The sequence below is a fragment of the Gymnodraco acuticeps genome, unplaced genomic scaffold, assembly GCF_902827175.1.
Source record: "Gymnodraco acuticeps unplaced genomic scaffold, fGymAcu1.1, whole genome shotgun sequence".
In the NCBI taxonomy this organism is placed as follows: Eukaryota; Metazoa; Chordata; class Actinopteri; order Perciformes; family Bathydraconidae; genus Gymnodraco; species Gymnodraco acuticeps.
In genome coordinates, this window is record NW_022989890.1 from 2,428,037 (window position 1) to 2,441,304 (window position 13,268).

The following is a 13,268-nucleotide window of genomic DNA, read 5'->3' on the forward strand; positions in this document are numbered from 1 at the left end:
AGCTGCAGCTGATTCAGAACGCTGCTGCTCGAGTCCTCACTAACACTAAGAAAGTGGATCACATCACTCCTGTTCTGAAGTCTTTACACTGGCTTCCTGTGTGTCACAGAATAGATTTCAAAATACTGCTGCTGGTTTATAAAGCACTGAATGGTTTAGGCCCAAAATATATTTCTGACCTCCTGCTAAATTATGAACCATCCAGATCTCTCAGGTCTTCAGGGACTGGTCAGCTTTCTGTCCCCAGAGTCAGAACTAAACATGGTAAAGCAGCGTTCAGTTATTATGCTCCAAATATCTGGAACAAACTCCCAGAAACCTGCAGGTCCGCTGCAACTCTTAATACTTTTAAATCCAGGCTGAAGACTTTTCTTTTTGTCGCTGCTTTTAATTGAACTATTCATATCTTAGACTGCACTGTAACTTTTTATCCATGTACTTTTTCTTTTAATGTTTAATTGCCACTGTAACTTTTATCCATGTATTTTTTCTTTTAATGTTTATTTTATTAGCTTTTCTTTTAATGACTGATTTTAAAATGCCATTTTCTTAATCTCTTTCATTTTTGTAAGCACTTTGAATTGCCTTGTGTTGAAAAGTGCTATATAAATAAACTTGCCTTGCCTTGCCTTGCCTTTAGAAGGGAAGATATGGTCATTTGTTCTGGGAATGTCATTTTTGAGCCTGAGACCTGAAAAACAGGCTCAGGGTTTAACAGGATATCTGACTACACCAATGTTTTTCCTCTCACTTTGATGGTGGGCAAAGTGTGATTTGAATATTATGTGATTCTTGGTAGCTGTTATCAACATCATTCTGTGTTTCTCAGAAAAAAAAACGACACATTTTAATTCATCAAATGATGCATATTCATAGGTTTCATATAAATGGACAATAGCAAGTGAATTTTGGACATTTCTCACACAACAGCGTTTTTCCTATCACTTAAAACTGATCTATAATGCATTATACAATCATGTATTAAACATGCAAAAAGTAGTGTAAAGATACTCCTTAAACAACATTTAAAATCTGCATGAGGTCCTCTAACATAGCTGTTTAGTTATGTCAGCACATTAAATAAAGTTGTGTTGTGATTTAGTTGCAGAAATAATGTCCAACCACATTTTAAGATTCAGAGCATCCTGATAATGCACATTCCCCTTAACCATGTCCACACCCCTGCATCTTTCAACCTGAGGCTTTGTATCACATACCTCAAAGGAGGGAGCCTGACACCTGCTGACCAACTGTGAGCAGTACAACCACACTGAGGTCTGATCGCTCTGCTTCTTCAAAGTAAATGCATGAAACATTTGAAGTACACAAACAGCAACACCCAGGGACGCCGCCAGGGATTTTGGGCCCCATGAAGATATATCACATTGGGCCCCACCACCAGGCCCAGGCCCAGGCCACGCCAACCAAGCACAATGCTGTAACCACACCTCCAGAACCCAACTGACTAATTTATGCTTTAAATAACTCTACCTGTACAGGCTTGCATCTATCTTGTAGTCCAATACTAACTGCACAATATTTACTGACACTGAGCGGTGAAAATATAACACTGTGCAGACTGCAAATTCTACTGCAACATTCTGCTGCAGTATAATTCACTATTTGATAGAACACTAACATTCCTGACAATAGACCTCAATAGTAATCTTTTATGGTGTACATGCCTTTTTAATAACATTTTTGAATGGAACATTCAAAAATTAAAATAAATATAACTTAAATATACATGACCTCTTAAATGAAAATAAAGTGAACATTAACACCAATATCATCATTTATAAAATGCTATACTGTAACAAAAAAAATAACAAGCAGCAGATTTTTTAATTAAATATACATACCAACTACAAAATAAGCGGGTATTAAAGTGTAAACGGACAACAAAACGGAAATGGAAGTGAAAAGGCCTGATGGTGGTGCTAAATCAGAGCCTATTACCTGTTCTCAGTCTTTTTCTCATCGTGCATCTTGTGTGTAGTGATCCAATATCGTTACCATAGCCTTGCCCTTTAACAGTTATTACGAGGCATGGCTCAGCCTTACTCACCAAGAGCCCAGCGCCTAGCCTTCTTACAGGCAAAGTCACTGATCAAGTCCTTGAAGTCCAGCTTTCTAGCCAACTGGCTTTCAATGGACAGCATGGCAAGACTGCAAAGCCTTATGGGCCACAGGGCTGCAGAGCCTAAAGATGGATCTGTTGGTCCTGGCACGAGGGGAGGGACAACTGATTTAGTATGAATAACTGCTAAAAATGTACCTGCATTTATTAAATGTCAGCTAAAAGTGAAATGAAAAACCTCTGAATTTTCTGTGAAAATATTAACAGTACTTAATGTCAGCAAAACATTACAATTATTATTTACAATGGATTAAGCTTAGCTAACAAACTAATTTCCACCACTTATAGACCACACCCACCTTTTCTTTTGAAAAACTGGGTGAAATACTGTCGCCCTTTAGTCCCTCTCTCGTCTTTCTCTCCTTTCTTTTCTTTCTTGAAAGCCTGACTTTGTTAGTCATTGAGATATTGTTCACACGTAAGTACTAGCATCCCTCCTCACATGCTCTCACTCTGCTGCTAGAAAGTGCGGTGCCGCACAGCATTTGGAGGCAAGACCAAACCATTACATGTAAATAGATGGGGGTGTTCGATGCTTTGGATAATTAACTTTTGGAAGAAAATAAGTTAAATGAACCGTAAGTTTAGTGAGTACATTATCAATATGACGTTATATTAATGTTAATTATGTTACGAACTCAGACACTTAGGATGTAGGACCCAATTGCACGACCCGGGAGACAGAGGTAAAGTATTTGTAAGATACTTTATTTTCCAATACAGCAGTGAACAACAAAAAGGGTAACTATCAATCTCTAGCCGAGATGACAAAAATAGCGAACAAAAAATGAAAGCGCTCACGTAGTGAGGAATGAAACTTTTCACGAGCACAAGAAACATCGACCTGACCATAGCATAAGACAATCCGAACTGACAAAGAACACTGGGAGACAGGGGAATTTAAGCACAGGGTGACAAGACACAGGTGGGACCAATCAGGGGCGGGGCTGACACTGATGAGCACAGGAGACACAGGATGGATGACAGGTGCAAACAATCAAGAAGCCTGGAATGAGAGAAAGCAAACATAAACAACATGAACCTCTCTAGCATTTCTGTCGGTGCACAACAAATTATTGATGATTGATGAAAGGTTACTTAAACATTTTTTCTTAATGTTCTAAAAATATTTGGGGCCCCTGTCAGTCACGGGCCCTTAGAATCGTCCTAACTTTTCACCCCCTTACGGCACCCCTGGCAACACCATCACTGGTCCTGTTCCTCTCACTTGGTTAGGTGAGTGTTATCCTTGAGCTTCCTTTTTATGATAATCCACACAAATCTCTGAGTACAATCTGCACCCAAAACCCAACATGAAGCACTTGGTTTATGAAATAAAGTGCTTTTGGTATGGTTCCATAGATAAAAGAGGCCCTTAAAGCATGTCTAAAAATGTTACATGTTGTTATTATTCCCTTATGTGGTTGTAGGTTACCAGGGTCAAATTTGGCTCTGGGGTTGAGGGTTTGCTGTTTTTCTGAAGCATGATTATGCCTGATTTCCAAGACCATTAAAGAACACGTGGTTTCATGATCACCTATTATCTAGAAATTCAATTCGTTTTCTTGTAGTGGATTTCAATATTATTTCATTAGAGCAATGAGTTGCAGCTCAACTGTCTGTCAGGTCCCCATGATCGAGTTTGTTTTTCCATCTGCAATGTTTGTGCTGTTAACATTTTGTTACAGTGAGAAAAGAGAACATATATAAAATATGCTAAATTGTGTGTGTGTGTCTTCACTTTCTCAAAGAACTAGTCAGATATTGTATACATTTTTACAGCAATGGTTAACAATTTGTGTCAGATTAAGCCTAATCTGATTTTAGATTTAGGTCATTAGTTAAAGAATTAGGAAGATTGACGTATTTAGCGGAAGTTCTACCAATGGTAATTAAATGGGGAATTGAACATGTGACGTTTTGCAGCAAAGAACAAACCTCTTACTTCATAAAACAAAGCAACCAATCTATGTTAAACTAATGTATCTAATTCTGGTTTTAATACATAATAGGCCTTTCCATGCCTCATAATTCTATATTTGCAGAATTTAGTTTTAGAAAACTATTATTGGAAGGACAAAAGCATTAAAAGGCTGAGCTTCCAAGTAATTCAAATTATAGCTATGCCAGTTTACCCTATTTCTTATATTACATTGATGATTTGTGATTAAGTAAATATTTATATCAATGTTAATTCATACAAAATCACCTACAAAATCTGAGGGGATGAGCGAGTACTCTACTGTAGAGAACTGGACACGAACAACAATCACTAATCTCCAATAAACCATTGATCAGTATGAGCCAGTCCCTTCAGCGCGTGCACGTTCAAAGCGCCTGACCGCGCTCCCCTCACAGTGAACGCGCAGCGGGTCGCCGCCTCATAACTGGTTGTCAGAGTACAGACCGTACAGACATGGCCGCTCTCAGTAAATTACCACACAGCTGCTACGAGATCGGGCATACCTGGGACCCTTCGTGTGTGCAGTCTGCATTGGATGTAGCAAGAGGTGCTTTGGAGGTGTCCTTCAAAATATACGCCCCTCTTTACCTGGTAAGTTTTGCTGTTTTGCCTGCAAAACGTTGACTCTGAAGCTAAAGTTAGCTAGCTAACGAAGTAGGGCTCTACTGTAGTTATGAGAAAACATCGTAAAGACTAGCTTGAACTTCGCTCGTTTGCACTTGAGGACTGAGGTCAAGTTCCTGCATATGCACATACTGGGCGATAGAGCAAATACATTGCACGGACTACGTTGTCCTTAGAAAACACACCATCTCATGAGTGACAGACAGGCAAATGAACAGTAACGATAGTCAAGTACAAAACACCCTGTGATAAGTTAAAGCCGTTGTTGTTGCTCCAGTGTTTGGTCCATTGCAAGCATCATACACACCATTATCAGCTGCAAAGGGAAAGTGTTATTCAATTGCATAACATTTTAAAAAGTTTTCTCAAATCTCATGCAACTATCCAAATGTGAACACCATCAACAGTGAGTGCCACTCTTCTCTAATTATTACAGATAGCAGCAGTGCTAAGGAGAAGGAAGAAGGATTACTATTTAAAAAGGCTTCTCCCAGAGATCCTGTGGTCTACCTCTTTCCTCTCTGCCAATGGAGGGCTCTACATTGTTTTCTTCTGCATTCTCAGGTCAGTATTCAAAAATATGTCCCACAGATACACACAGCCTACAAATCAGGTGAATGTGTGTTTTTTTTAATGGTTATTTTTTTTTATCTCAGTGTAGTTTTGAATGGTTATTCATTATATCATAGTGTTGTTTTCAGAGTTTAGTTTGCCCTTTGCCTCTTGTAAAGATGAGATAAGATAAGCGTTTATTGATCCCACAACGTAACATTTAAGCTTAAAGTTCTGCACATATAATGCCATTACTAAAATACACTTGCCAAATACTGACAGTTATTTTAAATATGCCATTTAAATCACATTTCCCCTTTTGTTATAGTTTGAGTTTCTCCTTTCTTATAAAAGACCTGTATTTTGGATCCTGTAGTATTTTTTACTACTGCACTTTTAGTGTACAGTTTTGCTGCTGTGTTTTTTGTATTTATTGTATTTTGTTACTCTGGCACAACAATTTCCTTCGGGATGAATAAAGTCTTATCTTATCTTATCTTTTACTTTTATTATCAAGAATATTTTATATTGTTTTGTTTATATTGTTTATTTGTTATAATATTTTTCATTTGACTTTTAATTGTTAATTCTCTTTTCCATTTGTTCAAGTATTGTACACACTTCTGCTTCTGTGACGACAGAATTTCCCAAATTGGGATCAACAAAGTATCTATCTATCTATCTATCTATCTATCTATCTATCTATCTATCTATCTATCTATCTATCTATCTATCTATCTATCTTGATCTAAAAAGGTTAAAGAAAGATTTGGCCAAACAATTGCTTCTTTAAAGATAACCTGTTGTGACAGCGTTACAGAGTCCACTCTACAGTAAAAAAATATTGAAATATAGTTGTGTTTATTTCCAACTTAAGGAAACTGCTTGGAGGGTTCTACCCCTGGTCTGCCGGGTTTGGCTCGGCGCTGCCTGCCTCCTATATCGCCATCCTCCTGGAGCGCAAGAAAAGGTAAGAGACTTAAACAAAGTTAATGGATGCATCTCAAGTATCAGACATGGCCCTGTGAGTATTAGTTATGTTAACTGACTATTAATGTGTCTCTCCAATTCCTCCCCCCACCAGGAGAGGGATGCTGACAATATACATGACAAATATTGTAAGAGATACTCTGTACCTTTAACAATTATTTTACATAATTTATATAAAAATACATTTCTGTCTTCTGTCTTCTGTGACAATGTCATCTTGTTTTTAGGCCACTGAGACTTTGTTCCGTATGGCAGTGACACGAGGGATCGTTAAACCCATCAAGCACGGCGAGGTAAGACAGCAAGGGGGATAGATAGAGCTTTATATGGGGGCTTTGTGACTTAATAAGTGTAGAGTATTAAAACAAATGCTTGGTGGGCACCAAAGGGCATTACCTTAAAACATTAAAGGGGTGCTTTACATTTTTAGCAGTTTACTGTTCTAAATGTTAAATGACCCCAGCTCAGAATACATACATAACGTATCACCTTGTGCCCACTTGATTAAATAGAGAGCCATTTTATTTATTTACCCTTCATAGTTGTGAAATAAGTCCCATGACCCGATGCTAACCAGGGCCCAGGAGTTCAAAACTTTGAATCCCTATCTGATCAGATCAGATTTGGATTTTGGGGAGTTCAAAACCAAAAAAACAGGATTAGGATCACTTTGATATCCGATCAGATCAGGAAATCCAATCCAAGCTTTAATCTGGATCAAATCTTCAAAACGGGTAGTTCAAACCGACAACACAGGATTGGGATCAGTTTGATCCCAAAAAACTGGATTATCCTGATCCCACCAGAGGGGTGGATTACCAGAGCAAAATGTACTGTACCATTTATTTAAAAATATGTTTCAATATAAATTAGATGGCAAAGTTTGTTAACTGAAATAATACACAATGTTTAGCCTTCATGGCAAATCAATTTTATTTTTCATTTTTTGCTCACGTTTGTGGTGGCCTATTTTGTTTTCAACCAAATGTTGATGACATAAATGTTTATGCTCATAAAAGTATCACAACAAAGATTGTCAATCACAAATGTAATTTAGATTAAAGAAAAAATATCTTCAACAAAAAAAAAGTCCATCATCTGTCATCACCTTTCAAATAAAAAAATATAATTAGACATTATAGATGTCTCTGCAATGTGGTCTCTTGTCTTGCTTGTATTATTTTTCATGTCCACTAGATGGCGATCGGTAGGATTAAAGCACTGATATTCAGTGCTTCAAGTCATCTTGAAAAATCGTAATCTGGATCAGGGTGATCCTATCCTGAATTGCTTTGAACTCCAGGGACAACATTTGGCCGACTTGTCTGATCCTGGATCACAACAAATGGGATTTCAAAATCTGATCTGATCAGATAGAGATTAAAAGTTTTGAACTCCTGGGCCCAGAAGACCTGGATGATCTCTTTCCGTCTGCGTTTCCCCTTAGGTGCTTTTGTTCTGCATAACGGCATCTCTCTACACGTTCCTCTTCAGGTCAGACACCTAAAGTGAAATGTGAAACATTAGTTAATTAGGTACTAAAAACAAAGGTGTTTAAATTACATTTTGTGTTTATGCTACAGGAGGAAAGATGGTCTCAAGGGGTTTGCCTTCTCTGCATTAAAGTAAGTCATCTCTGTTTGTGATGTCTTGATTCAGATTGACTGAGTTATTTGGTAAAGCTCACAAAGTTTAAGTGTGCATTCCCTGTGACAGGTTCATCATCGGGAAAGAAGAGATTCCAACTCACTCTGTAGCGTCAGAACAGATCAGACCCCTCGAGAGGACAGCTGCTATAGAGACTGAGCCTTCACAGGCGTCAGCAGAAAGACCCGACTCCAGCAGGAAAACTCTGCTAGCCTACACCAGGGAGCTGATAGAATCAATGTGAGAGGATACACAACTTTTACTCTGACACAAAGGTTTCAAATGTAAATTACTGACTTTTGTTTTTAACAATCCAGATGCAAAAAGGGTCCAAGACACAGATGTTGCAAACATTACCAAGACAACTGCATTTCCTACTGTGTGAAAGTAAGACACTTCAGTTATGATTATGGTTTTATTGCACACCCATACATAATAATAATAATAATACAATATTTATTACTTTTTCTCTTTTTTCATCGTCCAGGGATTTGTCAGGATGTTCAGTGTTGGCTACCTGATTCAGTGTTGTCTTAAGGTGCCTTCAGCGTTCAGACACATGTTTACTAAACCCTCACGCCTCCCGTCACTCTTCTACAACAAGGAGAACTTCCAGCTAGGGGCCTTTCTAGGATCCTTCGTCAGCATCTACAAGGTACATTTCATCCTGGTGGTTTTTTCTGTGAGAGCTTCTTTTGTTTCATTTACCTTCATGTTGTGCAATTCTTGCTTTTAGGTTAACAATACAAACGGAGGCATCATCTCCTTTTAGAAATATTTGATTGCTAATCTCTGATTTCTGTCTCTCATATCCTCACACACATAGTTCTTACATTTCAACCTTTTCCCTTTCTCAGCATGTCTTGTGTTGTCATATAAACAACCCCCCTTGCCCTCCAACAGTCCAAAGTCCCATTACCCCGTCAGCTACCAATACTGGTACAATGTAGATATGTTGGGAACACTGTGTTTTTTCTAATCAGGGAACAAGCTGCTTGCTGCGCTGGCTGCGCAACATTGATGATGAACTCCATGCACTGATAGCTGGTGAGACATTATGGTGTAAACTGTTCAAAAATATTATCGTAGAGTAATCTTCCTAAAGATTGTCTCATCTTATATTATCTGACAATTTATCTTTTTCTGTACCCCATCTTTCAAGGCTTCCTGGCTGGTACCTCGATGTTCTTCTACAAGAGCACGTCGATATCCATGTATCTCTTCTCAAAGCTGGTGGAGGTAAAATAATATCTCAAGTGACAGTAAAAAGATAAATAACATTTTTGAGAACCAATAATTGAAAATATAGACTAACAGTATCTTCTAAATATCATAGCAAATAGTTTCTCAAATAATAAATAAACAGGAAACAATTATCAATGTACAGGTTTATTGATAACTTCCCTTATTTCATGTATGTCAGCTATAGTTTAGTTTTGCACTTTGCAAAAATACATTTACTTGTAAACAACTAAACGGACGCTGGTCGGTTTCCTGCAAGGGAATCTATGGGATCAAATAACATAATCATGATCCTTTAGGCCTTAGTGAAACTAAGCAAAGTAAACTATGGGAGGGGGTTCCTTTTTCCAACTTTGTCTGAGGGGAAGTCTACAGTCTTATACTATAAAGCCCCTGTATAAATGTTAATGACATGGTAGTTAACATAAGGCCAGATAAGCATTTAATAAAATGTTACTTTATGCGTCTGCCTATCTGAAAATGTATCTGCATTGGACCGGTGAACATTAACAGCACATGCTTTCATTTCTGCTTTTAGACCCTTTACTTTAAGGGCATCGAGTCCGGACGGTTCCCTTACTTTCCTCATGCAGACACGGTCATCTATGCCATCTCCACGGCAATCTGTTTCCAAGCTGTAAGTGACACAAACAACAACCCACAGACCTGCTCACAGAGGTATTATTTAATTTTTGTTTTGTCTGCTGAGTAATGGATTAATGCATGACTTGTTACTTTTATACAGGCTGTGATGGAAGTGCAGAACCTTAGGCCTACATACTGGAAGTTCCTGGTGCGTTTGACTAAGGGCAGGTAAGAGTACAGCGGTCAAACTATGCTTTAACAATCTTATCATCGTTTTTCTGTCCATGTTAAGTTTAATCTGTCTGTCTCCTTTCCTAGATTTGCTCTGATGAACCGGCATTTGCTAGATGTGTTTGGGACTCAAGCCTCCAGGGACTTTAAAGGCTTTGTGCCCAAGCTGGACCCTCGTTTCACCACAGTGCTTCCACCAGGAGCCGACATCCAACTGGGCTGACCTGGGATCAGGCTGTGGGAGGGGATGTTAGGGGTTACCTCAATGGACAGTGTGGCTGTTATTTCTGAGTAACTGAGAAAGGTGTTAAGGTGTTATAACAGCTCAGGAGTTGTGAAGTCGTGTTATTAGATGGGGAAATGCTTTAGAAGATGTCGGGCCCTAGATGTGTCCAAAGCAGGACGTCATGAGTGTCGAGCATGATGCTGCACACGTTCACAGCCTGGGGTTGTGTGAAACAGGTGACTTGCAAAATATATATGAAACATTTTTACACTTAAAAACCCTTTACACTACAAGATACATATTAAAGGTCCCCTATTATACAGTTTTTCATCAATATATTATAGGTCTCAGATATATACAAACATGTCTCAGAAGTGTTTGGCTCGAAATACCAAACAGATCATTGTAGCATCCCATAATCCCCTCTGTTTCAAAAGTGCTGATTCTGGGTCAGTTATGACGCGTTTCCACTGCAGCGGGTAGCTCGCTTTAAGCGTGCCGAGCCGTGCGGGGCCCGTTTTTGGTTGCGTTTCCACTTGGCCTAGTTTTGGCCCGGGGCTACTTTTTCACCTTTTTTCTGGCCCGACTAAATCGTGGTTCTAGAGCCAGGAACAACCAGGCTGAGTCGGGCTGAGTATGCTAAACTAGAGAGAATCGCTGGCAAGGGGGCTACAACTACAACAAGATGAACATATTTGACCGTGATTTAATTGTAATACACGTTTCAAAATGATGCCGAAGTAACAACATACTGATACCGGTTAGTAAAAACCATGAATTAATGCTTTGACAAGTCTGCAGACAGACGGCAGGCGAAAAACCCTTTTAAAATGCGTGTTTTCTAAATGGAGCTTGGCTAAGCTAACGTTATATATGCTCTGACCGTCCACACTCACAACAACGGCCTATACAGACATAAATAAACCAGCGACTGTATTCGCCACGACACAGGCAGTCTGTGGTTTGTACTTGTTTAACTTTTGTCAAGTTTCTGAACAGATATGAGGAGCTGTGTGCTCTGAGTGCTAAGAGCTAACGACTGTGTTGTTTTTCTGGGGCTCTCATTGAAGATGACGTCACGGCTCCGCCTACACTGCGTTACTATAGTAACTACCCCAGTTCCTAAACTGTAATGGAAGCGCAGCATTAAAGTGAGCCGGGCCTAATAAGGCCTAACCAAACCGAGCGAGGCCTGCAGTGGAAACGCGCCATTACTTTAGAGGAAAATCAGGAGCCCCTCCCCACGCCCCTCTGAGAGATATTTGGTTAAAAAGAACACAATGGTGCTCTAGGAGGAGATTCAGGTGATAAGGTGGGGGGGTGTTACCTTGGTTGGTGATTGGCTAATGGTTACACAACCCAAAAAATCGTTATGACATCATAAAGTGAGCAAAATCTGATCAGCTCATTTTCAGACAGGTTTTTATATATAAATGGATCGGGACAAAAAGAGAGAGAATCTTTTTTCCTGAAACTCTCAGAATCTCTTTACACAGAGGGGACACATGTTTATGTAGAAAAGACATGATATGCATAATAGGTGACCTTTAATAATAATAAAGCAATTGAAACATTTTACATTTAATTGTAATACTAAACTGTTCTGCAGGTTATAGATGGTAATAGTAAGGTATCAACCTTATATGGTGTGTTTACCAAAACCACAGATAACCAAAAACATGGTTTATTGTAAAAGATGAATTCAATTTGGCTTCAACAGCATTCCTTTGGTCCAAATGTTTCTTAATTTTGCAAGTCACCTTTTAAGTTTTATTGACTGAACTCTGGTTACCTGTCTGATTGCTTTCAGGACAGGGCGAAAATCACCAACTAATCTTTTTTGAAATAGGCACCGTGATACCTGATTTAAGAGGGGAAAGAGTTTGTAATCATAACTGATCATTTCTAAATGTGCACCTTTTAATGGGTTCAATTGATTATGTATTATTGTGTAGCCTTATCAAATATTATATTCTATAGTATACAAAGAGAGATGTATTTAGATTGTGTTCTATGATTTGAAACAAAAAGGTGGAAAATCACCATTTTTAACCAGTTACTTAAATTGATCTTGTTTTTGGTGATTTTTTTAAAAATTTCAATTTTTTTTTTCTTTCAAATGTCATTCTTGAGTGTTAAATGAGTTAAATGAAGCAGCAAGGACCTTGGAAAAGTTGGATATTACATTTATGGAGAATATTTTGAAACCTGTGGTTAGGTTGTATAAAAATAAACGAATTAAGAAATAACCATTCATTTCATCTTAAAGGCATATACATTGGAAGTGAATGGCAATACACTTCTATATTTGCTTTAATTAAAACAAATCTTAAATAGGCCAATACTTTGTAATGTGATAAATTGCTTTGCAGGGGAGACTTATTTTATAGATTCATAATTCCTCAAGCCTCATGTAATAACATTAGCAAATTATTATTCAAAAAATCATCACCAAAGTCAACCTGATCCTTTTTTATTTCATTTTCTGCTGGTGTTTGGGTAAGAACAGTCTGATCTATATGACTGAATATTTAATATTCACTAATACAGACCAAACACAGAATCAAACTGGTTCAAATGAATGATTTAGTGGTTTCATATGAGCTTATAAAAGATCTATTAAAAATGCAGTTGGCTGTTTGCATTTAAATTAATACTCACTGTCAGCTTCAAGGTGAACCCAATAGCTTAACTTCCACTTTGATTAAAAAATGGTTAACTTAGGAATTTGGAGCCACATTGAAGTGTTTGTATGAAAGTACAGTAAGGAATCTGTTTCTGTGAATAAAAAGCACAGAGCTCAAATCTGCTTTGGTTCTGATTTTTGTTGCTGAAAGATGAGGATATTTGAAAAAAACAAGTGTTGAGTTTTAAACATTTCATGTTATCTGGAAAGTATGCATTAACATTTTTAATAAGTGATAAATAGTCCAAGTTGTTCTGCAGAAAATGCCATGGTAGAGACAGTGGATATTTTTGGAGTTCATGTTATCTATGCTCATCTCAAATGACACTGCAATAACACAAGCCATGATTTACAAAGTACAGTGAAAAATGCATGATTAATG

At 38.0% G+C, this 13,268-nt stretch overlaps 1 protein-coding gene across 1 annotated transcript; it reads left to right on the forward strand.

Annotated features, from left to right (window-relative positions):
- Positions 1 to 4,473: 4,473 nt before the first annotated feature.
- tmem135 (transmembrane protein 135) lies at positions 4,474 to 10,727 on the forward strand. Its single transcript, XM_034200901.1, has 15 exons — positions 4,474 to 4,694; positions 5,164 to 5,291; positions 6,157 to 6,249; positions 6,364 to 6,397; positions 6,497 to 6,562; positions 7,717 to 7,763; positions 7,853 to 7,894; positions 7,986 to 8,156; positions 8,234 to 8,303; positions 8,404 to 8,571; positions 8,900 to 8,963; positions 9,079 to 9,155; positions 9,697 to 9,795; positions 9,904 to 9,971; positions 10,062 to 10,727. Exons 1-15 carry the CDS (start codon positions 4,557 to 4,559, stop codon positions 10,195 to 10,197), a joined length of 1,401 nt encoding a protein of 466 aa, XP_034056792.1. The 5' UTR covers positions 4,474 to 4,556; the 3' UTR covers positions 10,198 to 10,727.
- The last annotated feature ends 2,541 nt before the right edge of the window (positions 10,728 to 13,268 follow it).

Coding starts and splice junctions, on each gene's coding strand:
- tmem135 (XM_034200901.1), top strand. CDS start 4,557: ATGGCCGCTCTCAGTAAATTACCACACAGCTGCTACGAGATCGGGCAT. Junction 7,764..7,852: donor CTCTACACGTTCCTCTTCAG/GTCAGACACCTA, acceptor TTTATGCTACAG/GAGGAAAGATGGTCTCAAGG. Junction 9,156..9,696: donor TCTTCTCAAAGCTGGTGGAG/GTAAAATAATAT, acceptor TTCTGCTTTTAG/ACCCTTTACTTTAAGGGCAT.